Raw genomic sequence first — 25,034 nt, 5'->3', positions numbered from 1 at the left:
CCTGTGCTTATTCCTAGCATAATCTTAATGTTGACATGATGGGTTCAGAACGGTGGAGACAATCCAGGCATTGATACTCCTGGCTGCCACCGACACGCTGATGTAGCCATGTTGGACTGGAAATGCGATCCTACAATTCCTGTCATGGTTCAGGCGGATATCGATTTCATGGTAGGATTTGCAATTCACAACCTCTCATGATACCAGTTTTGATATAACAAATCCAGGAGTATTCACAGCAATCACACATTAATGTTTCAGATGGCACAACACATGCTGTCGACACCGCGGCCGATCGGCCATATGACTCGGGTTCCCTGCAGTCAACCGATGACCTGGTATTTACTGGATTCAGCGATCCGGTATGAACACACATCCCGTACCTATCAGAATGCTGATATGCATGTTATGAATGCAGGACGATGCTCAAGACATCCCAACGGAGACCTATGATGCTTCCCTGCAGTCAACCGATGACCTGGTGTTTACTGGATTCAGCGATCCGGTATGAACACACCTCCCGTACCTGTCGGAATGCTGATGTAGATGTTATGAATGCAGGACAACGCTCAAGACGTGCCAACGGATACGCATTATGGTAACTGCATATCGAAGCTGGAATGCAAGCCTTCAATGATCACGCCCAATGAGCACTGCAATATTATGGTAGGCATTTCAATTGAGTTCCTGACATCGTACCAATTCTCATTTCCTTTTGCACCTGATGCAGGATTTCGCTGGATGTTTGATATCATCACGCACCAACAACAGTTATTCCAGTGGCATATCGGCCATGGTGACGTTTGACGGTTCCGACCCATGTAGCCAACCATCGACATCGATGTCGGAGGGCGCTCTTGTCAATAAAGAGCCCAGTATTTACATTGAAGCTCGTTCTCAGGAGAGTATCGATGTAGCTACTTCTCCTCCACTGAAGTCAAGATTACGTGACCGCATGAAGCAGAAGCCCACTGGAAAGATGCCCGTCACGAGGCATCCGACATTGCAACCTACACGACCTGTGCTATTTGCCGCCAAACGGAACACCATTAGGCAGAAGGTTAAGCCAACAAATCGGAAGTCGAACAAGAACAAATACACTCTACAAGATCTCGTGGACGAAACACTGGCACAGTTGAATGACACACCTTCAACACCTTGTGTAAGTGCTGCATACTACATGTTAGCGCGTTCATTCATATGACTGATATAGATTGATATGTTTTTGATGGACCAAAACGGATATCAGTTTGTTCAATCTACAATCCGTTCTCACCATGAGTCATGGTTGGCGGTGGCTGGGTATGTTGCATCACTCCTGCGCAAAAAACTGATACATGGTGATATGAGAAAAATGGCGTTGTCTTTGATGTCAATCGAATTCTGGCTGAACGACATAGCAAAGGAATGCCGCGACGGCTTCCTGCATAAGGACACAGACATCCTGATGTCACCATTTGTAAGAAAGCAATGTTCTTGGCAATAGATCAATGCTCATTGGTATCTCATCAGGCCGATCATGTCCTGCAGGAATTTTCAACTCGAGCACTATCAGACGAGGCATCTGTGTGTAGTGTATTGCAGAGGATTTGGGTCAGTCACAGTCAACTTTCATTAAATATTTGCGGTGTCGCTGAGCTCATGGCAACATTCAGAGTCATGACATCGGTAATGATGTGATGTCGGTGCTGCGATATTTACTTCGCAACACTAAACATCACAACGATGACCCATACGCGCCCGGCCTTAGGGTTCTAGCAGTTCTCACAAAGTCCATGACGAGCGTGCAATTGGGTTAGGGTATATGTATGCACTGTTGCCGGGCACACAGATTTCAACTCTGTGATACATTAACACATTGCCGTCAATTTCATTCGTTTATCAAAATAAAATCAATCTGCCCACTAGACAGGGACGGAAACAGGAGCAGTTTGCAAAAGTTTGATCCTCCGTGTGATTTGAACGAATGAACAAAGCAATTCAGAAACAAATGCTATGCGTGCTGTGCCTTTGACTGTACTCAGTGGTCAACGCATATTCATTCAATCATTATCATTATTTATCACTTATCACTGACGGGCAACACGGATCGATCGTCAATCACGAGGCAGACCATATTCCTGTAGGAACGATTAAAAGCCAACTGTCATCGTCACGCTAGGACGCAAGGACATTTTGTTGAAATATGGTGAGAGCCCTGTAGGAATGCACCACATTGAACAGACACAAGTGGAATTGAATGGTGATGCACGTTGCGCGAACAATATACGAGTAGTTAAGTCCAATATGAGTGCATCGCCAAAGCAGCAAGAACGACAGGAACACAACATGGATAGTACAGAGCATGATAACAACGATGTATGTAAAGTGTTACGCAATCAATATCTGATGCCTATCTCGCGTTTCTGCTTGGTGCTGAGGGGCCACTGGTACCAAACACGTCCAAAGTTCTGAGACCGTGCTGCATGGATCCATGTTGGACAGGGGATTGACCTCTGTTCCATCTTACATTGCAAGCACTGATACCTCATCTTTGTCTGCACCCACTGCATCCCAAAACGCTGCTTTCCATGAGGATGAAAAATCATGTTATATGCAGGCGCCTGACAAGTCTCGTTCCAACATCGGTAGATGTCCAGACCCCACGGCCTACCGTCCTTGAGGTTTGAGTATGCGAGAACTCTGGTGTCGACCACGCGATATGGGACCTTGTCCGCGCCGACTTGGATGTCTGCAAATGAAAGCATGACAGGAGATTGATTGAGGGCGTGTCTGTCCTCCCCAAACGATTCCTCCAATGCATCCCAGATCTTCATGTCGTAAACATATACGTTTTCGATAAACCGATTGAGCGCTGGAACAACGACCGAATCCAAGGTTGAGACGCCCGCGAACGTTAGGACAAAATCGAAGAGGTCACTGTGGTGTTAGGAATAAGAACAGTCCGTAGAGTTGTTATCAACAGAGAACGTACCGCTCCACCATGCGCTTCAACGAAGTTACACTGCCATTCACTCTTCCCGTGGATCCGCAGGAGCATATCACGAGGCCCCGGATACACGGCCCGGCGCCCGATCCCTTGTTGATTGCAGCAATGGCTTGTGTTGCACCCCTCAGATTGTCATTTCCAATGTAGTTCGATAGCAGCTGTATACAGTAACATATGTGTGATCAGTCAAAGCCGACTATACATGAATATGCCCACCTCATGAACTGGCACTGACTGAGGATTTTCTTGATTGCCAGCCACAACAAGATTCCCGGTAACGGTATCGGAATGGGTATTAACGAAGATCAGCAGGTTTCCCTGATGATTAACATTCTCAAGCCACTTGAAATCGGGCGTCACAGCGCTTGGGCGATTGTTACCAGCTTTGAGGGAGCGTGATGCGATTCGGAGCTGTGTCAAATAACATTAGGTTTTGAAATCGTGCCAGTGCAACATAGACTGCGCACTCTGGTGTTGTCACGACGGAAATGCTCCGCGAGTGTTGCTTTGATGATAGTTGAGGCGTATGGGGTCCCGAAGCCACTCCAAGACAAGAAAATAGCAAGCAGGGGGAAATAATTGCGATTCACATATTCCTGTCGAACGGAGTAACCTTGAACACGATACTTTTTGAATTATCTTAGATCAGCTTAGTTTGAAATTTAATGTATGTATTGTACTCACCGGAATCATGCTGGAACTTCCGCGATAGCATTGAGGACATTTGAATGACGCTTGTGTCACACGGCAATGACCTGTGAATGGATCTGGCGATGCATCGATGCATGCTAGGTCGCCATGTTGCATTCCGACACAAACAGGGATACCACACTCAGGTCTGGTGCATATCCAGATATACGGTCCGACATCGTGACAATAGACGCAGCACTGAACGATATTAAATGACAGGGTTTAATATCACCAGCTTTGGAACATACCACGGTTGGATCCTTCAACATGTCTGTCGCCTGGTGCTGTCGGACTGTGATCTCATCAACTGCGTCGATATTCATGGCGTCTGAGTCCTCGTCGAGAATCGGTGTGAGTTTCACGTAGGGCGCATTCATGGAATGCCTCACTGGCACACGTTTCTTACGCTTTGGACGCAGGTCGTGCCCTGTGTAAGGTTGCACCTGTGTTCTTGGCGTGGTACGTTTCGCTGCCACGTGCCCTGATGACTGCTGATCTTCGCGTGTACTCGTAGAATCTGCTATAGGAGAAGTACCCGTAGATGGTGTTGAAGTAGAAGGACTCGGAGAACCTGCTGCCGGAGTAGCACTCAATGATCCTGCTGCTGGAGTAAGACTGATAGATCCTGCTGCCGGTGTAGGGCTTGTAGAAGCTGCCGGTGGCGCAGCACTGGTAGAACCTGCTACTGGAACAGAACGCGCAACAGCTTGTGCTGCAGGTGCCACATTTGGGACTTTCCTAGCAAAGTGGTGGCGATTCAACATGTTGACCAATTTGTTGATGGTGTAGGATCTGTCAAAGGTGATTTTTTCACACGTGTTGCGACTGATGAGGTTGTTTTGTACAGCTTGTAAACATTACCATATCGGGAGCTAGCGTTAAATTGTAACACCATAACAACTTCAACACCCTTTAACACCAGGTCACAGAGTGGCAATATTGAAATGTCATCCCAGCCCATGGACCCCATCGCCTTGGATATCACTTCTCATTCATTGGCCATGACAGAAGTCCTGCTCTCTTATGATGTGTCGCTGGTTGTGAAGGACAACATCACTCATTTAAAGATCGTCGATCAACGTGAGACGGTGAGTCTCCTGCGCTGAATGTCTCTGTCGGATTTCTTAAACACCTTCATATTTCAGGTGAAAGTTCCCCGATTATGCCTCGATTCACTTCGCTTCCTCATTCATCAATTGCACCTTTACCAAGATGCTGCAAAGACGTTCAGAACGCTTCCAAAGTCACCCGAGGTCGATGAGACTTTGGACTTTTACCTATCGCTCGTCAGATATTGCTCGATGATCATCACTGCGTTCCATCGCGAAGCAAAAGTTGATCGGTCGAGCTTCACACCAAAGTGGCGGTCGGCACATCTCGACTATTACATTGCTATGTTGGTATATGACAGTGCATTTACGGAGGAACGGCAGATCGCTGCACTGGCATCAATGAAGCGAACTTGGATTCAATTCAAAGAGAAGAAGGCTTTCAAAACGGTCACTCAGAGTAAGTTTATTTGCTATGTCCCCTCCGTTATTGCTATTGATTGTTCTATTACCGTAGTGACTGCCAAACGATTGCATGAAACGCACTGTGTTGATGGAAAGAACATGTGTGGTGGACCCTTTTCACACATACACTCAGTAGATATGGTCATCGCTCAGTTGATTGAAGACGTGACATCAAGCGATCCTGCAGCTCTGACGAATGTGAATACCACACAGAAGACTACTGACGTTGAAGACGATGATGAATCCATCAAAGCTGCGCCGAAAAAACGACGAGCTGTCAAGGCAACGACAGTGCCCTCTGCCACGTCAAAGAAATCTCAGGATGTAATGCAGGTTGATGTCGAAGCAGTCAAGAGTCCCATTCAAAGCAAAAGGCCTGGATTACGATCTACAAAGATGAAGAATGATGTATCTCAGCAGAGCCCTGCGACCGTCCAGGGGAGTTCTAAGATGCGAGAGTCGGATGCCTTGCACACAGGAGACGAGGTTGGCGAGAGGTTCATCTCACATATCACGTCTAATACCTTCCAGCAGAGCACCGCCGAACAAATTGCCAGTCGCTATCAAGTCCAAGATGATGCGAAGAAGTCACAGAAGAATCGGAAACCAGCTCGAAAATCAAAGGCGGGGAAGGGGAAAAGCAAGGCTGCCCCAGTCATCGTAGACTCTGACTCGGATCCAATCGAAACGTCTTCAATGCATGCTGATGTACCGTCTATCATCAATGTTAGTTAGTTATCCTTTGACGTGGAAATGTATTTACTGACCCATGACTACTTGTAGGCTGACAGTTCACATTCAATGCAATCGGTGAGATCGCTCACCTGGGACACGCTCATTCTGAGACTCATAATCTGATGCTTCCAAGCAGGATGCAGAGGGAGAAGATGATGGGAGGGGCTTACCTCCCGTTCGGGGCGACTGGGAATGGTGGACTCAGGTCGCGTTTGAGGACGGCAACTCACACGTGTTCCTCAAGCTTGCATCCTGGATGCTCTTGCGTTTCCGCCAGCTGTCTCACGCCGACATCGATGACGAGGTCAATGGAATCGTCATTCCCGGGAGTCCAAGATTGATGGAGTTCAAAAATGAAGACGACTTCTTTGAAGCCCTGGGAATGGAGCGGCTGTATAGTGCAATAGTCCACATGGATACCACATCCCGATTTCTAAGCCATATATTCCACGCCCTTGGCAAGGTTATCAGTGAGTCAGATGTAGGCCAGAGCAACCCAACTATGTGGCCAGCAATGTCTCCTCCAGCCGTTGAAGAGAGGTAGGTCGTCCTGTTAAAGGTTACTTGAAGCTTATCATCTCCTCAGCACGATGTCTGCTATTCATTTTCCGTGGAAGGGATTCAACAACATGGGAGGAGAGGCTGAAGGGGCTACTGAGCCAGATTCAAACGATGAAGACGTGACGGATGCAATGAACTCCATGCTGATTGATGACAAGCCTGCGCATTCAGGTCATGGCAGCATGCTGAGTGCACACCCATCGGCGAAGCGCAAGAGATCGTCATCCCAGGGGTCTCCACTGAAGGTTAGATCCATATGCCAAGGTTTCAGTTCGAATGTTAACACTAAATAGAAGGATGGTGGCCGTGGTCCTTCAAAGCGTCCCAAAGACGGGCATGCAAGTAACGTCCAATCACCATCAATTTCTCCATCACCAAATGATTTGCGCGTGTCGGACAGCATGTCGTCTGCGAATATGGATACCATCAGCGAGTTAAATGTGGTCATGGACACCAGGAGTCAACAGGACGAGCCATCTACTATTCCAGAGTATGACGGCGATGTTGCAATTACGCCTGCGTCAGGTCCTACAAATTCCCCCGATATCGCAGGACCGTCTCCAGCTGGCCTCACCGTGGCATTACCATCTCCGATAGTCCTTGTCCGTCGCACCCCATCGCCAGCGCCTGAACGCGTGTTGTGTACGCTCCCAGCAGAATCAACAAACCCAGAGACTTCCGTATCTACACCCAGTCTCTCTTTGGAACGTTCTGCTGCTTCCATACCATTAGCAGAGGTCGACGATTGTTCCATGACGATTTCTAAACTTGAGGGTGACAATGATGTAAGTTATCGCTTAATTCAACCATCCAATCAGTAACACCATCAGACAGGAATGGCTCACGATGATGACCCGCACACTCCCAAGTGACACATAGATAATATCGTACGAACATTCATACATTTGTTCTTGTCTGGCTGGGCTCTTGTATTAGTCAGCGCGCTCGTTGAGATCTGCATTGCGGCAATGTGACAGTATGGATATTCTTCTGAAAATGCATTGTGTAGTTGTAATTTGTAGCACCGTCTAGACCGGACATTTCCTTACATACGCATTTGGTGCCTGCAAATATACGCACAGCATGTGCTTAGTCTATTACTGTTTGGGACAATTTTGTCCGTGATTTTGATGTTTCATCAAAATTCCTTTTCGGGCTGAACGTTCTTTCTTTCTGAGACACCATCATGTCAGCCGCTCAAAAGCTAGATCTTACCATTGGGGTCCTGGGACGGCAAGTACCTCAAACGTCCAAATGTATTACTTGGAAGGATGGCCGTAGAACCGTGCTGCCAGCATTGTACGACGACTCTGACCCCACCAAAAATATATGCGATTCAGTTGATATATCGGTGATCAAGTTCCTCAGCAAGTTGCCATCGTCCACAGAAGATTCAGAGGTTGTCTTCCATCTGAGGAATGGCGTGCTCACAACTCCAAGGCGCGCAGATGCCCCAATTCTCGCAGATATGGTTGGGCATGCACTCAGCACGAACAAGTGTGTGCTCATGCATGACGTGCCACACAAGCCACCGCCCAATGGATTGACCACTGAATACCTCGACATTGCCTTTGGTATTTCACCGAATCAACCGGTGTCCATGCATGGTATGTTCTCATGCTCACATCATATTGTATATGACTGATCGCGATGATAGATCTTAGGTATCGATGCGCGGATCATACACAACCTACAATTACGGGCAGGATTAGTCAATTCATCGATTCTATTCATGATCCCACCACGATACAATGTGTACTTGATATGCCACTGGCGCACGTCACACTGCCAGATGAACTCAGGTACGGGGAACATTGTGGTATGTCTGTGACGCATGGCCTCACCAGGATTCCCAGACTACTGGATCATGGTCTCATTTACGGATGGAATCAAACAACGCACACAGTCCCGATCACGTCGAAGGTACACCCAGAGAACTTTACAGTCAAGGGATGGGGACTACTCCATCACGCGGGATATGTAACGTATCCTCATCACGACTGTGAAGGAACATTGACGTGGGTGAGAATGGAGGCTGGTTTGAAGTTTTGGGCGATATTCAGGTTGAAATCAAGAAGCACCGATCGTTCTCACCTGCAGGAAATGGTAATGCGACTGGTCAATTACATGTGGAACATTAAATGGATCAAAGAGAACTGCGACGGCGAGGTGATCACTCTCGTACCAGGCGATCTATTGTAAGTGAAACGGTCACGTTCGCATTTGTGGCGCTAATGTACAAGGATCACAGGATCCTTCCTCCTGGCACTGTGCATGCCGTCTACACACCAGTCCCTTCAGTTGCTACAGGTGGTCATTTTTATCATTATTCTTGCATGCACCTCACAGAACTCGCGCGCTACATGGATGCCGAAGTCGGGCATTGTACAACCAACCAGAATCTCAATCATGCGTCGGAGACCATTCGTCGAATGGTGCTTGCGATTCCATATCTTGCCCCGAGGATCAGTGAGTGACATTTGAATGCTTAGGGTAACGCTCGCGCTCATCATCCCATCAGTCCTTCACAAAAGACCTCTTCTCAGTCTGTGTAAGATGGCGATCCAGGGACCACATTACCGCGCGATAAAAGGCAGTGCAGAGTCCGTCAGTGCAACCGAAACTGCAGCGCCTAGTGCGGTGATCTCGGAGGCCATCCTGGAGCATTTAGGCGTATCAGGACGCATAAAGGTTGGCGACATTTTATACATCGGAGATCAGCTTCAGCCTGGAGTAGTCATTGACCGACCCAAGCTACTGACTCACTTGGAAGCATCGCTTGACTTGTGACTCTTGTATGTCACCTTGTGCTTAGGAATTTTGTCACTCATTAGAAAGCATACTGTCACCTAACAATCGCACTGTGCTACTTCGGATTGGCTCATCATCGATTCAATGTCACCTCCACTCTGCTGTACATTAACTCTTCACGCAATCGTCGTGTTACCCCACAGGCGTGATCACGTGCAACATCAACGATTCATTAGGTTAGGTTACTATCGAGCACTGCTGGCAAGCACTCTACACAATGATCGTGGTACTTCTTGAATATCATTGACACGCTAGCAGCTCAATCAAATCATTGGCCACGTCAATCTGGGGGCATTTAATGTAAATTTGGTACCTGGACTGATATTAACGCAATTTGTATTACAGTAACATTTTGGAAAATATCATGTCAGCAATCTCGCCGTCCTGTCAACATTCCTTCTCTGGCCATTCGGTCTTCTTCTTCAGAACACCAACATGTCTACTGTAAGACCGCTAGATATTACAATTGGGGTGCTCGGAACGCAAGTCCCCGCAACATCGAAATCCTATCACATGGAATGATGGCCACAGGAGTGTCCTTCCGGCGTTGTACGATGAATCAAATCCAGATCAAAACTTGTGCGATGACGTCGATATTCCCCTGATCAACTTCATCAGCAAGCTCCGTACATCCACCCCTGCTTCAAAGCATGTAGTCCACCTGAGCAAGCACGCGCTTACTGGCATTGGTGGCCCAAAGGTCACACGTATCGCAGAGCTGGTTGGTCATACACTTTGCATGAAGAAGTGTGTTGTATTCCAAGCGGTGCCACACAAGCCGCCTTGCAACGGATTAACAAGCGACTACCTCGACCGTTCATTCGGGATCTCAAAGGATCAACCAGTTTCTGTTCATGGTACACGTTTATCCGTGCCATCTTGCTGTAGATGACTGATGCCGAAATCAGATATGAGGAGGCGATGTAAAGACCGTTTGCACCCTACTTTCAGTGGAAGGATCAGTGGATTTCTCGAGTCGATGAATGATCCCACAACGATCCAAGGTATACATGATATACCACTTGCGCACATCACATTGCCAGATGAACTCAGGTACAAGTGACATTGATGTATGTCCACAACGGAAGTCACGAACATGACTCTTAGAGAACTAGATCATGGCCTCGTCCACGGGTGGAATCAGACGACGCACACTGTGCCAATCAAATCCAAGGTCCAGTCGGAGAATTTCACTGTAACAGGATGGGGATTACTGGATCACGCCGGATTCATAACGTATCCTGCTCAGTACAGTCAAGGAAAATTAACGTGGGTGAGGATGGAGGCCGGTGTAAAGCTTTGGGTTGTGTTCAGGTTGAAGAAACAATTCAATGATCGTTCCCATCTACAAGAACTTGCGCTGAGACTTGCACACTTCCCGATGAACATAGAATGGCTGGAAAAGAATTCCGATGGTGAGGTCATCACCCTAGTACCAGGCAACCTATTGTAAGGCAAGCATTCATGTTATATTTTGGTCACTCATGCACGTGTATATTAGGATTCTTCCTCCTGGCATGTTGCACGCCGTGTATACACTGGTTCCATCATTTTGCACCGGAGGACATTTCTTTCATTATGCGTGCATGCACCTCACAGAACTTGCACGCCACATTGATTTGGATATCAGTCATTCGCAGACAAAGCGGGCTGTCAATCATGTGTTGGAGACAATGCGTCGTATGGTGCTCAGCATTCCATTTCTTTCCCCGAGGATTAGTCAGTAACATATATCCGGACGATGCATAGGAAGTGCTCACCATGTAATCAGTTTTGCAGGAAAGGTCCCTCCTTAGCCTGTGCAATATGGTAACACAGGGAGCACACTACCGCGTCATCGGCACCACTTCACAATACATGGATGATACCGAAACTGCAACTCCCAGCACTTCAATCTCGCAGGTTATCTGCGACCATTTAGGTGTCACTGAACGTGCCCTTGCTGGCGATGTATTATACACTGGCGATCTGTTTGACCCGGGCAAAATAGTCGATGCACTCAAACTATTCGAGCAGTTGAACACATCGCTTAGGCTATGATCGATGTATTTTACCTGGTCCTTATGAATGCCTTTGGCTATCAAGATATTCGTACGTTATCGGCATTCTTTACCACATTTCCTTTGTACTTAATTGTCATTGGCGAATCCAGCAAGGTTGCTCATTACGTACATACATATCACAATTGCCCGCTGTATTAGCCACATGTGTAACGGTCCTCTCATGTTGATGCAATGTCAATTGATGCTCGGATTCACACAATGGACTGAAAGCATCATCACGCGAATGTAGTTGACTTTTATTATCCCCCCTAGTTTATTGCCCGCAATGTAATCCCCGTCCGAATTTCGGCAACTTCGTCATGCGAAGGGGTGGACCATTTTTGGTCTCACGTGACGCCAAAATGGTCGTGCACGTGAGGGACCATTTGCGAGACCAATCGTAAAGTCACGTGATATAGTTGAAAAAAAGAAGGGGGAAGGGATACACGAAGCATGGGGGCTTGAATAACGAGAATACCACCTGTAAATATAACAAAAGAAGCCATTAGTGTAGCGAGGGGAAAGGTGCAAGTAGCTAAAGAAAAGTCAAAGACACAAGCACGACAGCATGAACGAACAATTAAAAACAAAAATACTACTAGGCCCAGTGCTCCTGGAGGTACTCGACGCGATGGTGCTTGACGCCACTGTGCACTGTCAACATACCGTCTGGCGTCGTTGCGTAGATCTCGAGCTCCTCATACAACTTGAACAGCACCGTCCCTGATTCAAGCGTGGTCGATCGGTCCGAGCAGCATCGTTGCAAATGCTTCCTGCTGGAGTGCAGGACTTTTACCAGATGGTCGGAGAAATACCTGCTCGTAGATTTGCTTGACCGTTTCCAGGAAAGTGCTTGGGTGGAAGCGTTTGCCATCCGAGAAGATGCCTGGTGGCTGTGGCCAGGGTGGAGGCGGCTCATTTTGGGACACCTGCTTGGCGCCCTCTGCACAAAAGCCCCGTCGATGATTGTACCCCGAGTTCTCTGGACCGGGGTACATGACAGTCCTGCAGCGGGAGCATGTGTGGGCCTTGCAAATATGAATCAAAGAGAGAGACGGTCAGAAAACGCGACAACAGGTTTTAGAGACTCGCGCACCCTCTTCCCTGACTCGGTCTTGATGTGCTCAATGACATGACAATATCTTCTCCAGAATGTTTCCGAGCCGGAACGAGCTATATATAAGTAGTTAGAAAGAGTGCCAGTGAAGTAGCGCCGGACTCACACTGAAAGTTGTTCTTTGCGATGCGATTCATCATGACCACTTCGACCTCGCCGAGCTTTCGGAGAAGGGCTTGGAGGTTCTTCCTCACCGTTTCATGCCCATCAGCGCGGTTCTTCTCCTCTAGGTGGTTGTTGTAAGAGTGTGTAGCTACAGCCCAATGTTTGGGCGTGATCTTGAAAGAAATCCATGTGAATTCCGCCCTCATGTCCAAGAACGAATGGAACTCGGCATTGGAGGTGATTTGCATGGCGCGGGCATCGATGCTCGTTGCGATAGTGAAAACATCCTGTGATTCCCACCCTCAGCGTGTGCCTTCAGCATACAGGAAGAGATCTCTGCGATTACCTCCTTCCGGTGGGGATTATTGGAGGGATTAAACATCGCAGTCGCATATCTTGTTCTTTAGAATTAGCTTGTAGATTAAATAATGGGGAGAAAACACTCGCCTCATTCAAACTAGTTGCAAAACTAATTGTACCACTTGGTACCGTATAGCTAATACTCAATGTCACCTGTACCCCACACAATATCTCTTCTTCCTCCAAGGCTCCTGGGGGATGAGTTATCAAAGAGGAAAATACAGAGAGAACAGTGAGGCTATTCACTAACAGCAGCTCTGAGGCAGACAACGAAACTGTCGATGTCTATGTGGACCATCAAATCCACGCTCAAGATATCGTGCGCTTTGCGTTGTTCGGATACGACGAGCATGTCAAGCAACTTGCCACACGCTCGGGCTTTCAGACGACAACAATTCAGAATGTTTACACACATGTCAGCAGCTTCAAACGGACGGAGAAAATAATAAAGGCCATGCGCACCACTGCCTTGGAGTGTGCCAAAGGAGAGATTGAAGAAGAGTTGGATATGGAGGACCTGTATGCGGGGGAATGAGTTTGGTTTGAGGGAGAAGAAGTGAATTGACGTACCTGATTAACCATATGTATTTAATGTCACAGTGGCTATGCCACCGAAAATTTCGAGAGAAGGAGCGGACAATCTGAGTTGCGTAAGGACAAACTGTGATCATACATCACCGACGATAACAACCCTCCTCCCATTATTCGACCGTAGAAAGTAGGATTGCGTAGATGTACGGGCGTTCCTGATTCCAGTCATTATTCAGACGTAGAAAGTAGGATTGCGTAGATGTACGGGCGCTGCCATTATTTGAGCATAGAAAGTAGGATTTCGTGGATGTACCAGGCGCAACCATTTATTAGAACGTAGAAAGCAGGATTGCGTGGACAGGGGCTGCCATTATTCGAACATAGAAAGTAGGATTGCATGGATGTACGGGCGTTCCTGATTTCAGCCATTCGAACGTAGAAAGTAGGATTGCGTGGATGTACGGGCGCTCCTCGGGGATGATGCAGCATCTTGTAAAGCAACAGGAAGTGAACCGTCAGTGAAATCCACCAAGAAACCCTACACTATTCCACTGAAGCTTAATTAGAACAGAATCACGGCAACATAACTCATTTATTACTGCACCCAAGCGCATCTTCTCGCGAAACACAAGACTCCTGAGATGTTATCCGAGTCAATACTGGTAGGTGGCGAGGAGAATAGCTGCAGACTTCAAGTACTCACTGTCGACCCCTTCACGAGACCTCCGAGTTCCGAGAGGGCGACCCCTTCACAGCTTTCCCGCGCACTGACCCCTTCGCATGACCATATTTTCCGAATTTCTGCATTGCTACACGTGATGCCGGCGTGAGAATGTCACGTGATGTGAAGTTGATATATAAATTTGCGCTTCGGGTCACTTCTGTCTTTCTTACCATTACCACTATCATTGTTGGTTCCGCGCCTTTATGGGCGTTCACTGTCGATGACGGTGGCCAGCTTCTCTTCCTCTTCGTTCTACCAATGATGCTTTAGACTATCATTGTTGGTTCCGCGCCTTTATGGGCGTTCACTGTCGATGACGGTGGCCAGCTTCCCTTCCTCTTCGTTCTACCAATGATGCTTTGGACTATCGTGTGTGGTTCCGCGCCTTTATGGGCGTTCACTGTCGATGACGGTGGCCATGTTCTCCTGTCCATTGCTGATTTGAGATCCGTACAATTTAATTTTATTGTATTTGTTGCCATTCTTTGTTGGTTCCGCGCCTTTATGGGCGTTCACTGTCGATGACGGTGGCCAGCTTCTCTTCCTCTTCGTTCTACCAATGATGCTTTGGACTACGGTGTGTGGTTCCGCGCCTTTATGGGCGTTCACTGTCGATGACGGTGGCCATGTTCCTGTCCATTGCTGATTGGAGATCCGTAGAATTGTATTTAATTATATTTGTTGCCCTTCTTTGTTGGTTCCGCGCCTTTATGGGCGTTCACTGTCGATGACGGTGGCCAGCTTCCCTTCCTCTTTGTTCTACCAATGATGCTTTGGACTACGGTGTGTGGTTCCGCGCCTTTATGGGCGTTCACTGTCGATGACGGTGGCCATGTTCCTGTCCTTTGCTGATTTGAGATCCGTACAATTTAATTTTATTATATTTGTTGCCATTCTTTGTTGGTTCCGCGCCTTTATGGGCGTTCACTGTCGATGACGGTGGCCAGCGTTCCTTCCTCTTCGTTCTGACCACAATTCTCTCGATGCTGCTACTCATTCCATATGTGCGTTGTAATTGTGTAGTTCTGTTTATTACCCACTCGTCTTGAGATCCTAATATACTTATTTCAATCTACCTCCTGTCCAACCATGAAGCCTATGCCTCGTCAAGTGCGCCGTGAGCTGAAAGTGCTTCTCTGACATTTGAAACTTGATGTGCAATGGAATTCAGTGATGTTTGCAGCAAGTGTTGACAATGGCATGTTGTATGGCGTTACTGCTGTATACTATACCCCGTCATTCTTCCAGTCCCGTTCTAACTGAACTCGCAATGTTGATTTTGACGTTGACTTTTCAGATCACTTTTCCCTTCGCAACACCACATCACCCGTTCCACTCATCACCCCATCATGGCTGCTGTACATGGTCCACTTTGTACCTACCCACCCATCCCCCTTTCGGAATGCCCGGAGTGTTACCCATTCGCATATGGGTTATCATCCTGTACCGTCAGTGAGTTCTCAATAGCTGCTCGTCATTCCATATATTCAACTGTGGAAAATGTAGGTGACACCCAAACCCCAATCAACTCAACCCTCCACAAGACACTCTGACCCATTTTTCCACTCGTCGAGTGCTCCTGCCAGCGAGCTATATGTGGAGACATGCCATTTCGAGTCATCTATGACAATCGATGGCAGAGATGGTACTCTGGTCAGTGAGTAATCTATGATCCTGGCACCTGGCTGCAATGCAAATGACAGGGTGTTAGACGTGCTGATTTGTGATGGCATGAGTGGTTTGTGAAGCGAGACTGATGATGGCCCGTCGGGATTATCAGGTATGTGACCGTAACTGAGTCCAAGCTCGCCTTTTGCTTCTAACCACCAGATATGCAACCATCACCGAGGGTGCTGCCAGTGAGCTAGGTGATAAATAAAAGCTACAGGCAATCATTCACTCACTCACTGTTTCACCTTCCCCCATAGTACTATCCTACTACTGGAATACAACCAACACTATGCCCACATATCCCGAGATCTTTCACCTCCCTCGAGCCCTCCAACGTGCCAGCCCGGACCTCACTATTTTCTCCCGCGAGCTGAGTGAAACGGTTGTGATAGCGTAGTGCGTGCAGCGCCACGATTTTGTTTCCATTTCCACTGACTTGTATTAGCCCAGTCAACAGGGCTACTGTGGAACGCATCATCTCGCACAACCTCAAGGATTGGACACGACGCCGCAGTGTAGTGTGGGGGTGCTTTTGGGGACTTCTGAAAGAGCACTGCACTCCCGTCCGCTTCGATACCAACCGTCATGGTCATGCAATTGCTTATTGCCATCAATCTCCTAGCGAGTTTGATTGCTCATGTAACATTTGTTAATCGAACATTTGTGCTACCCATCCATGTTGGTTCCGCGCCTTTGTGGGCGTGTACTATCGATGATAGTGGCCAGTGGCCACCTTCCTGTTGGTTCCGCGCCTTTGTAGGCGCTCACTGTCGATGATGGTGGCCAACTTCTCTTCCTGGTTCTAACTTCCTCTGATCTATGCTTGCACTGCAGTCTGTAGTTCTGTGCTTTCATTGGCGTCTATTGATGTTGAAGGAAGCCACCATCCTGTCCCCTGTTAATGCCAAACCAGAGATTGTTAATGTGGTGTAGTGTAGTGTAGTGTAGTGTAGTGTACTTCATAGATATATATGTAATTGTGCATCGACCTCCAATTTGTCAAGATTACCTGTCACCAGACTTTGACACATTGTTATCGACGGCAAAATATCGACGGAAAGAGTAAATATCCAACGATAATCGACCAAATAATCGATGATTTTCAGATCGGTGGAATATCGTCGGAATGAGCCCATATTCGTCTGTTTTCGATGGCAAAAAATTGAGATTCTCTAATTATCCACATGTCAAACATTTGTCCGTATGTAGCCCAATTTACAGCGCCTGCTCACTCATATGCCTTCTTGCACCCTCTGCAGCAATCAGAGACCTCTCTGGTGAATCTATACTGCTGTACCGACTCCAAGCAACCATCCGAGCCCTTTGAAGCTTTGAAGCTTTTGATACACATCATTTGGGTGCCATACACGAGTTCTTCGACCCTTATGCCTCCTCACAAGGCAGGAACGGATCGGGGTGGACTGGGCCAGGACAAGAATTCCACAGGGACACATGCAGCACCGAGCACCAAACAGTGTTGCGGTGGGAAGTACTACGAACTCATTTGCCTTGACCCGTCCGATCACTGCTGTTGCCCATCCCTTCACCTTATCCAGTCGGGAGATGTCTGTTGTACCCAGAAAATGCTCGGAATCAGTTTCGCCAACCCTGACAGAATTTTCACTCGCACCATCGACTGCCCTCACGACTCCGAATAGCTTGCATTCATCATCTGTAGCTCCACCCACATCAGCAGGCGACAAACGAATTGCAGCTAATCTTACCCGGACTGAACCAATTGCAGGTTCCCGAGTCGCCATCCCAAAGTGGCTGACAGATACCATTACACGACTCGAGCACGAGCTCAAATCGCAGACGCAGAAGCTAGAAGAAGCTGGGGATATTATACACGAACAGGTGGAAGAGCTGGTTGAGCTTCGACACCAAGTTACGATACTGCACGATGCCTAGAAACAACTTGAAGATGAAGTTGACAAATCACGCACGTCACTGAAGTCACTTTCTTCGAATGACGACGTGATTAAGAAAACACTTCAAAGCAGTACCGAGTCCTCGAAGTCTAATGCAGCACAGGCCATTAGTGACAGTTCAAAAGATTACATTTGGAGTGATGCGTGCACGTCCACAGGACCCCACAAGGTATAATGGAACCATCAATGACGGTACGTGGTACAGTGGTGTCAGCTACAGCAACAATTTGATTATTCTTTTCCTTTGAAGATCAAATAACGGTCCCCGTACCTGAGCAAGATGCTAACCACTGGCATGCTGAAACCGAAGACAATTTTGAAGCAGAGCTCGCTGATTATGAGGGAGAGCTAGGTTTTGATGAGGAGTGAGGAGTTATGCTAATTACTGGGTTTCTTGTACGACGAAATGAAATTCTGTATGAGTCGAACAAGCTGCATTAAACACTATCAATCGTTGTCAATGTCAATCTCGATGTCAGCCTCTGGGTTGCTCTGTTTGAGACATTAATAAGTGTGCCATTGCGAACAAAAACAGTAGTGCACGTACATAGTCATATGCAATTGTAATCCAGAAGTCAAAGATGACTTCGTGTTGCATTGCCTGGATCGGAGCAAGAACAAAATGGCCGGATAAAGAATCTATCGGGACAACTTCTAATTCACCAAGTGCTTCTGCACGCCATGATGCAACACCAAGATCTGTTGCCCTGTAAAGAGTTGTGCACGTTGCAACAATATAATGGACACTATGAGATGACATACCAAATCGCCCATGGAAAATAGAAAATTGGGTGGTCGATCATCTGGGACAAAAGCATCGCACAATGGCAATATTTGCAACAAGCGGTTCCTCTCCATTGGTCCGGCCGTGGGAGACATGCAGAGCGCAACACTCGAGGACACGGTCAAGAAGCTCAACGAATTCCTCAAATTGAAAGCGGGTCTCACATTGGACATTTTGTGAGATATAACCAAATCATTATAATGCAGTCGTATATTGACAACCGCACTTTACCTACCGTCATGTCCTAAAGTCATGCGAGACATGTACTACATAAATTCAGCAGATCACCGTATATAGTAGGCTATATACATCAGAAAACAGGATTCACGTATTTCGGGCCTCACACATATCGGCCTATTGAATGATTATTGAACCAAGATTTGAACTTAGCAATGACTCTGGATGGGCGAGTAATGTGAATGGACCCAGGAGATGGTCATATTTATTCGGCACAGTGGTGTTTTATTTGTCGAATGCCACAAGACATAGGATTGTGCGTGTCGCCCGAATGTCGATGACTTACAAACCAATTATTCTGTTTCCCACGCATTCCTGCTCTGTCCGTACACCCACATCTTTTCAGACCGCCATCTCACACTATACAGCGTCTTTCATATAGCGCAACTGCGTTACATTTATACCATCATAATTAGACATGTCCTCCATCACAAACAAACGTCGTGCAGCTAGCAGCCCTGCTTGCTCCCAGGAGGAAAAACGTCACAAATATAATGATCAAGCAAATGTAGAATCTTTCACGGTATGTCAAGATCATTCGTATCTGTACGTACATTGACATCGAGCTCAGCATGCACAGGACTCTGCTACAATGGATAACGCCCATGATGCTCGTGAAGATGCAGATTCCTCCGAGGTAGTTGGCATCAAGCTTCTGCATGGATTGGTTTACATTTTTATGTAGGATACAGCAGAATACGTCCGTCGCTGGCTGCACCACTCTGGCACCCCGCCAACAATCGGCACGGTAGAGGATGAGCTCAGGCTGACTATTAACCAGTTACAAGAGCGAATCCTTGAGATGGAACGCCAGATCGATGAGGAACGCCGACAGACCGATGCTGAACATCGGTGGGAGATCCATTGGAAAAACGACGCCGTCCAGGAGGTAGAAGCCAGGTTACAGCGCCAGCAACATGTCGTCAAATGTCAGGCCAAGGATATCAAACGTCTGACAGCAGAGTTAAAGAGACAGGAGACTCTCACTGAAGAATGTATGGAATTGGTGGATCGTGCGCGGTGGGAGAAGCAGCATTTCATAGAGGGGATCAGAAGGGGAGCTGATATGTGGGAGAATGACCGCCTGGGCTTCTCATAGCGACTGAATCTCATACATGCCTTCCGAATAGCTATTATGGCTTCCATTTATGAGTTCTCAATCACCGTACTTTGCTTACAGCGTTGAGAGACATTTTGCGTAGTTTGAATGCTCCAGTTACCAGTGTGAAAAAGACACGTTTATCTCATCTTGTAGCCCTCGAGATTCTCTTCTCCCCGGACCAAAACCCAGATTAAATACATTGAAATTGTGTTGTTTAAATACATCTGCGAAATATTCACTTTCCCGCACCTTCTCGATGCCTTTCTTGCCTCGCCTATATTCACCATGACCTCCAGGCAACTCAACATCTTCTGGACCTATTGAGATGCATATAACGACATTCCCGCCGAAATATCTAGCTGCCCGCGTCTTTCCCTCTCCCGTTATGCCCTAATCTTCCTCCTCGGCGCTCTAGTGGGAGGAGGAGGACTTGGTGAGTCCGTATATTATTTCAACATCGTTTTTTCACTTAGCACTGTTGCGATCCCACTCAAGGGACTTGTATCCACTCCCCGCGCCAGTCAGGTCGTTTCCCGGACCTCTTTTGCCAACGTTATGCGCGAATCTTCCCCCGGGCGCTTCGTAGGGAGAAGGAGGACTTGGTGAGACCGTTTTTTTTTCAACATCGTTTTCTCACTTAGCGCTGCTGGAATCACACCCTAGGGATACATTCATACTCCCCGCACCACTTCATTTGCTAACCGGATCACTCGGTCCCAAGTTATATGCCAACCTCCTCCCATCTCCCACCGCTTTCCATGCAACCTCCCATCGTGCAACGTGCAAACACTGAGTACAAGACACACAGACCATATGTACTGTACTACTCGTCCGAGCCATCGTCAGAGTCCCCACCGGACATCGCAAGACCTTCCTCGCCATCATCGCTACAATCGTCCCTGCCGTAAGAGTCATAAAGACGTACCCGGCTAGTGTTCCGGCTTTTCATGCCTGGCTTCAATACGACGGCCCGAATAATCCGATAGTTCACCATCCGTCGTGGGACGCTATCAACGTTCATATACTGCCTCAATCCATTGTAGACAGTGCTGGGTGGGAAGCAGCGATGCAACCCTGCGTGATGTGGTCAGTATATCTTGTTTGTTCATACTCGCAGGGAAGAACTGACAGTGATTGGGCTCCGGAAGATTCACCTTCGCCTCAGCTATCTCCCATGTTAACATGGATCCACGTCCCAAATCATCCCATAAATATAGCTTTTCGGGCACGATGATGATGCGAGGATCGTTGAACGCATGAATTTCAAGGAAGGTTGCCAATGATCCGTGATCGTCGGAGCGAAACATAATCACTTGCATTGTTGGATGGTCGAGAAGTCGCTGTATCAATGACACCATGTTCGGCCGTTGGCGGGGCAAGTCACCCCAGTCACCCCACAGAGACAGGTGAGTCAACTGAGGGAAGGATTCGATGCGAACATGCTGAAGTAAATCATGATCGTCGATATCAAGATGTGTCAGTCTAGAGAAGACATTGACATTGGCGATTAAGGAATCAGTGAGGGTGACACCGATGTGCAGATGCAGCACAGTCAGTGGGAGAGCATCCAGTACTGGTTGTAGAGATGATAGGTCCTGGAGAACCTCATCCCCGTATGACGACAAGGCAAGGTTTCTGATTCCTGTGCACATTGACAGTATCTCATTTACCGTCATGGCCTGTATGTCGCCACCGAGCCACATCTCGTTGATCGATGTCCGGGCGAACTCCTCATGCATCCGCCTGAGGCGGAGGCATTGAATGAATAGTGCAGCCTGGCATTCATCAACCATGACAATCCTTTCATACAGTAATGTTTCGAACCTGCCACAGGACGATCAGTAGGATTACATGTGTTCAGTATTACATTGATCGCTTACCATCTATATGTCCGCTTTGATAATACAATCCATGATACCGCATACGCTCTCCTCCGAGTGGCCAGAGTGAGGATTTTCATGATTATCTCGAGGGGAAAGTAGAGTGGCATGGTAGATGGTAGATCGCAGTGTACCATCCCACGGTGACTTCATCATTGCTTCTAAACAATGGCAAACACAAATATGGCGTGCCGAGAGGTAAAATTTTCGAACTAAGTGGTTATTATGTATTATCAGTGTTGTGACTAATCCGGCTTATAACTAAACAGGTTATAACTGGCAAGTCCTATCTATTTGAGTTGAAAAATTATGGGGGCATAGATTTTTCCTTCGAGGAAAGTCCTAATATGGTTAGAGAGGGAAAGAGGAAATTATATAATCGGTTACAGAAGGAAAGAAGCATTACATACTTGGTTACAGAGGAAGAACTATGTCTAAAATGGTTAGACTTAATGCCAAGAACAAGGAAAGATGACACAAAGGAAAGGAAAGATGACACAAAGGAAAGGAATGGTGACATAAAGGAAAGGAAAGAAGGTACGAAGGGAAGGAATCATGACTAAGAGGAAAGGAAAGAAGGTACGAAGGGAAGGAATCATGACTAAGAGCAAAGGAAAGGAAGCATGACTAAGAGGAAAGGTTAGGAAAATCATCACTAAGAGCAAAGGATGAACAAAAGGTTAGGTATTCCTTAATTTTTCCTCGTCCCCCCTAATCTATCTCTCCCTATCCTTTACACTCCATCATATCCACCGATCTCTCAAACACTGCAAAATACTCTATCTCACTCGTCCCTCATGTAAGGTTGACTATCAGTTCAACAGGAAAATGTGAACAAAACATCATAGCTTTGAGACGTGCTAATTGATGACACAAACACAGGTTCTTAGAAAAAGACACTTTCTGAGAGGCATCAGTTGTACTTGGACCGGGGAATCAGTGTACAATATGATTGTATATATACAATTTTGAGTGATTGACTAGGCCAGAATGAGCATCAGGAGCATATGGTGAGTGTAGAGATGAATCGTCAACAAGGTTGGGCATTCCTTAATTTTTCCTAGTCCCCCCTAATCTATCTCTCCCTATCCTTTACACTCCATCATATCCACCGATCTCTCAAACACCGCAAAATACTCCATCTCGCTCGTCCCTCAACTCCACCTCCTCACTTCATTATATAGGATTTTCGTATATAGGTTTGGGTACAGTTAGGGTTTTGTTGACCCCCAAGGGTCCCAAAACATAAATGACTTGGACATCAAATAGATTTTTGCAATGTATAATGAATAAAAATGCAATATATCACTGATAAAAAATCAGGATTACAGTGTAATAATTGTACTAATTATCATCAGTGGTATGAGTTGTACATCCTCCTATGTGAATCACAGATGCAACCGTTGTGACGGCGGAAAAATTAGGCTTACAGTGTAATAATTGTACTAATTATCATCAGTGGTATGAGTTGTACATCCTCCTATGTGAATCCCCGATGCAACCGTTGCGACGGCGGAAAAATGACGACCACAATATAGTAATTGTAACAATTGATCTTACTTGGAGAGCCGCGGATAGCCCCGTTCCATCGGCGGCCCAGGGGATATGAGATGTAGAGCCGCGGATAGCCCCGTTCCATCGGCGGCCCAGGGGATATGAGATGCAGAGCCGCGGATAGCCCCGTTCCATCGGCGGCCCATGGGGTATGAGATGCAGAGCCGCGGATAGCCCCGTTCCATCGGCGGCCCATGATGTATGACTACAAGGAAATAATTGACATTATGAGTTGTACATCCTCCTATGTGAATCCCCGATGCAACCGTTGCGACAGCGGAAAAATGAGGACTACAATGTAATAATTGTAATAATCGATCTGACTTGTAGAGCCGCGGATAGCCCCGTTCCATCGGCGGCCTAGGGGATATGAGATGCAGAGCCGCGGATAGCCCCGTTCCATCGGCGGCCCATGTGGTATGACTACAACGAAATAATTGATCCGACTTGCAGGAGCCGCGGATAGCCCCGTTCCATCGGCGGCCCATGTGGTATGACTACAACAAAATAATCGATCCGACTCACAGGAGCCGCGGATAGCCCCGTTCCATCGGCGGCCCAGGGGATATGAGATGCAGAGCCGCGGATAGCCCCGTTCCATCGGCGGCCCGTGGGGTATGAGGCCAAAGAAATAAAGTGATCATATTTGCAGAGCCGCGGATAGCCCCGTTCCATCGGCGGCCCATGGGTATGACTACAACGAAATAAAGTGATCATATGTGCAGAGCCGCGGATAGCCCCGTTCCATCGGCGGCCCATGGTGTATGACTACAATGAAATGATTGATCTGACTTGGAGAGCCGCGGATAGCCCCGTTCCATTGGCGGCCCATGATGTATGACTACAATAAAATAATCGATCTGACTTGTAGCCAATGCAACCGTTGCGACTGCGGAAAAATCAGGACCACAATGTAATAATTGTGACAATTGATCTGACTTGTAGAGCCGCGGATGCAACGAGTCCAACGGCGGCCCATAGTGTATGGCTACAATAAAATAATCGATCTGACTTGTAGCCAATGCAACCGTTGCGACGGCGGAAAAATCATGACCACCATGTCATAAGTGACATGACTTGTACAGCCGTGGATAGAACCATTGCATCAGTGGAATATCGTATATCAGACTAGCGACATAATTATATAACATAGATTCTGCATACATGCGCTCCCTGTAGTTAGTTGTGAGTATATCAGAGTAAAGGTATAAAAATGCAATATATAAGTGATGATATTCCTCCGATAGAACCAGTTGCGACGGCGGAAAAATGAAGCCTACAATGGTATACAACAGTTATAATAATTGTACATCCACCATTGGAATACGAACGATCACGTGACAATGTCACGTGACCCTCGTGGACAAGAAGTGTTAAATATCGAGAAGGGAAGGCGAGCCTGCAAGGGGCAAAGGGTTAATAAATATAAAGGGCATATAAGATAGATAGCGATAAAGTTTCATCGTTGTACACTCACCATCGCATTCGATACCATCGTGTCCATCGAAATGGCTACGAAAAGACAGCAGAAAGGCAAAGGAAAGACCACAGGAACGACTGCAGTGAGTTTTAAATCTGAAAGAAATAGAAAGTAAAGGCTGACGGTTGAAATGCTAATGCCTCTAAGATCAGAGGAGGATCGGATCTGCACCTGGACACGAGACCGGTGGAAGCGTTAGCTCCCAAGCATGATATC

At 47.1% G+C, this 25,034-nt stretch overlaps 10 protein-coding genes across 10 annotated transcripts; 3 read left to right on the top strand and 7 right to left on the bottom strand.

Moving 5' to 3' along the window:
• Window positions 1–48: 48 nt before the first annotated feature.
• EDB91DRAFT_1089160 (uncharacterized protein) lies at window positions 49–1,799 on the top strand (the record flags this gene model as incomplete). Its single annotated transcript, XM_041316560.1, has 8 exons — window positions 49–171; window positions 228–362; window positions 419–505; window positions 562–666; window positions 731–1,162; window positions 1,214–1,459; window positions 1,513–1,593; window positions 1,656–1,799. Coding segments are annotated over 8 exons (1,353 nt in total), but the record flags the coding sequence as incomplete, so codon positions are not given.
• Window positions 1,800–2,378: 579 nt separating this feature from the next.
• EDB91DRAFT_1065368 (uncharacterized protein) lies at window positions 2,379–3,054 on the bottom strand (the record flags this gene model as incomplete). The annotated part of the gene is made up of 2 exons (XM_041314775.1): window positions 2,379–2,919; window positions 2,975–3,054. Coding segments are annotated over 2 exons (621 nt in total), but the record flags the coding sequence as incomplete, so codon positions are not given.
• A 1,569-nt stretch (window positions 3,055–4,623) lies between these two features.
• On the top strand, window positions 4,624–7,368 carry EDB91DRAFT_1257449 (uncharacterized protein; the record flags this gene model as incomplete). The annotated part of the gene is made up of 8 exons (XM_041324293.1): window positions 4,624–4,767; window positions 4,825–5,188; window positions 5,246–5,919; window positions 5,977–6,003; window positions 6,065–6,468; window positions 6,515–6,734; window positions 6,783–7,274; window positions 7,324–7,368. The coding sequence occupies 8 exons, from the start codon at window positions 4,624–4,626 to the stop codon at window positions 7,366–7,368; spliced, it is 2,370 nt and encodes a 789-aa protein (XP_041168753.1).
• Window positions 7,369–8,442: 1,074 nt separating this feature from the next.
• EDB91DRAFT_1009058 (uncharacterized protein) lies at window positions 8,443–8,936 on the top strand (the record flags this gene model as incomplete). The annotated part of the gene is made up of 2 exons (XM_041312380.1): window positions 8,443–8,687; window positions 8,741–8,936. Coding segments are annotated over 2 exons (441 nt in total), but the record flags the coding sequence as incomplete, so codon positions are not given.
• A 3,134-nt stretch (window positions 8,937–12,070) lies between these two features.
• EDB91DRAFT_1065370 (uncharacterized protein) lies at window positions 12,071–12,510 on the bottom strand (the record flags this gene model as incomplete). Its single annotated transcript, XM_041314776.1, has 2 exons — window positions 12,071–12,370; window positions 12,418–12,510. Coding segments are annotated over 2 exons (393 nt in total), but the record flags the coding sequence as incomplete, so codon positions are not given.
• A 59-nt stretch (window positions 12,511–12,569) lies between these two features.
• On the bottom strand, window positions 12,570–12,854 carry EDB91DRAFT_1023628 (uncharacterized protein; the record flags this gene model as incomplete). Its single annotated transcript, XM_041312603.1, has 1 exon — window positions 12,570–12,854. A coding segment is annotated over one exon (285 nt), but the record flags the coding sequence as incomplete, so codon positions are not given.
• Window positions 12,855–15,275: 2,421 nt separating this feature from the next.
• EDB91DRAFT_1089156 (uncharacterized protein) lies at window positions 15,276–16,437 on the bottom strand (the record flags this gene model as incomplete). The annotated part of the gene is made up of 4 exons (XM_041316559.1): window positions 15,276–15,328; window positions 15,562–15,620; window positions 15,734–15,998; window positions 16,287–16,437. The coding sequence occupies 4 exons, from the start codon at window positions 16,435–16,437 to the stop codon at window positions 15,276–15,278; spliced, it is 528 nt and encodes a 175-aa protein (XP_041168749.1).
• Window positions 16,438–18,228: 1,791 nt separating this feature from the next.
• On the bottom strand, window positions 18,229–18,599 carry EDB91DRAFT_1257444 (uncharacterized protein; the record flags this gene model as incomplete). The annotated part of the gene is made up of 3 exons (XM_041324292.1): window positions 18,229–18,273; window positions 18,329–18,488; window positions 18,544–18,599. 3 exons carry the CDS (start codon window positions 18,597–18,599, stop codon window positions 18,229–18,231), a joined length of 261 nt encoding a protein of 86 aa, XP_041168748.1.
• Window positions 18,600–20,727: 2,128 nt separating this feature from the next.
• On the bottom strand, window positions 20,728–21,894 carry EDB91DRAFT_1257442 (uncharacterized protein; the record flags this gene model as incomplete). The annotated part of the gene is made up of 3 exons (XM_041324291.1): window positions 20,728–20,978; window positions 21,034–21,728; window positions 21,785–21,894. The coding sequence occupies 3 exons, from the start codon at window positions 21,892–21,894 to the stop codon at window positions 20,728–20,730; spliced, it is 1,056 nt and encodes a 351-aa protein (XP_041168747.1).
• A 1,370-nt stretch (window positions 21,895–23,264) lies between these two features.
• On the bottom strand, window positions 23,265–24,170 carry EDB91DRAFT_1089152 (uncharacterized protein; the record flags this gene model as incomplete). Its single annotated transcript, XM_041316558.1, has 4 exons — window positions 23,265–23,543; window positions 23,634–23,835; window positions 23,864–24,032; window positions 24,131–24,170. 4 exons carry the CDS (start codon window positions 24,168–24,170, stop codon window positions 23,265–23,267), a joined length of 690 nt encoding a protein of 229 aa, XP_041168746.1.
• Between the last annotated feature and the right edge of the window lie 864 nt (window positions 24,171–25,034).

This window comes from Suillus paluster (assembly GCF_016628075.1).
Source record: "Suillus paluster strain FC165 chromosome Unknown EDB91scaffold_292, whole genome shotgun sequence".
NCBI lineage: Eukaryota > Fungi > Basidiomycota > Agaricomycetes > Boletales > Suillaceae > Suillus > Suillus paluster.
The sequence above is the reverse complement of the archived record's forward strand: the minus strand, read 5'-3'. Positions and strand labels throughout refer to the sequence as shown.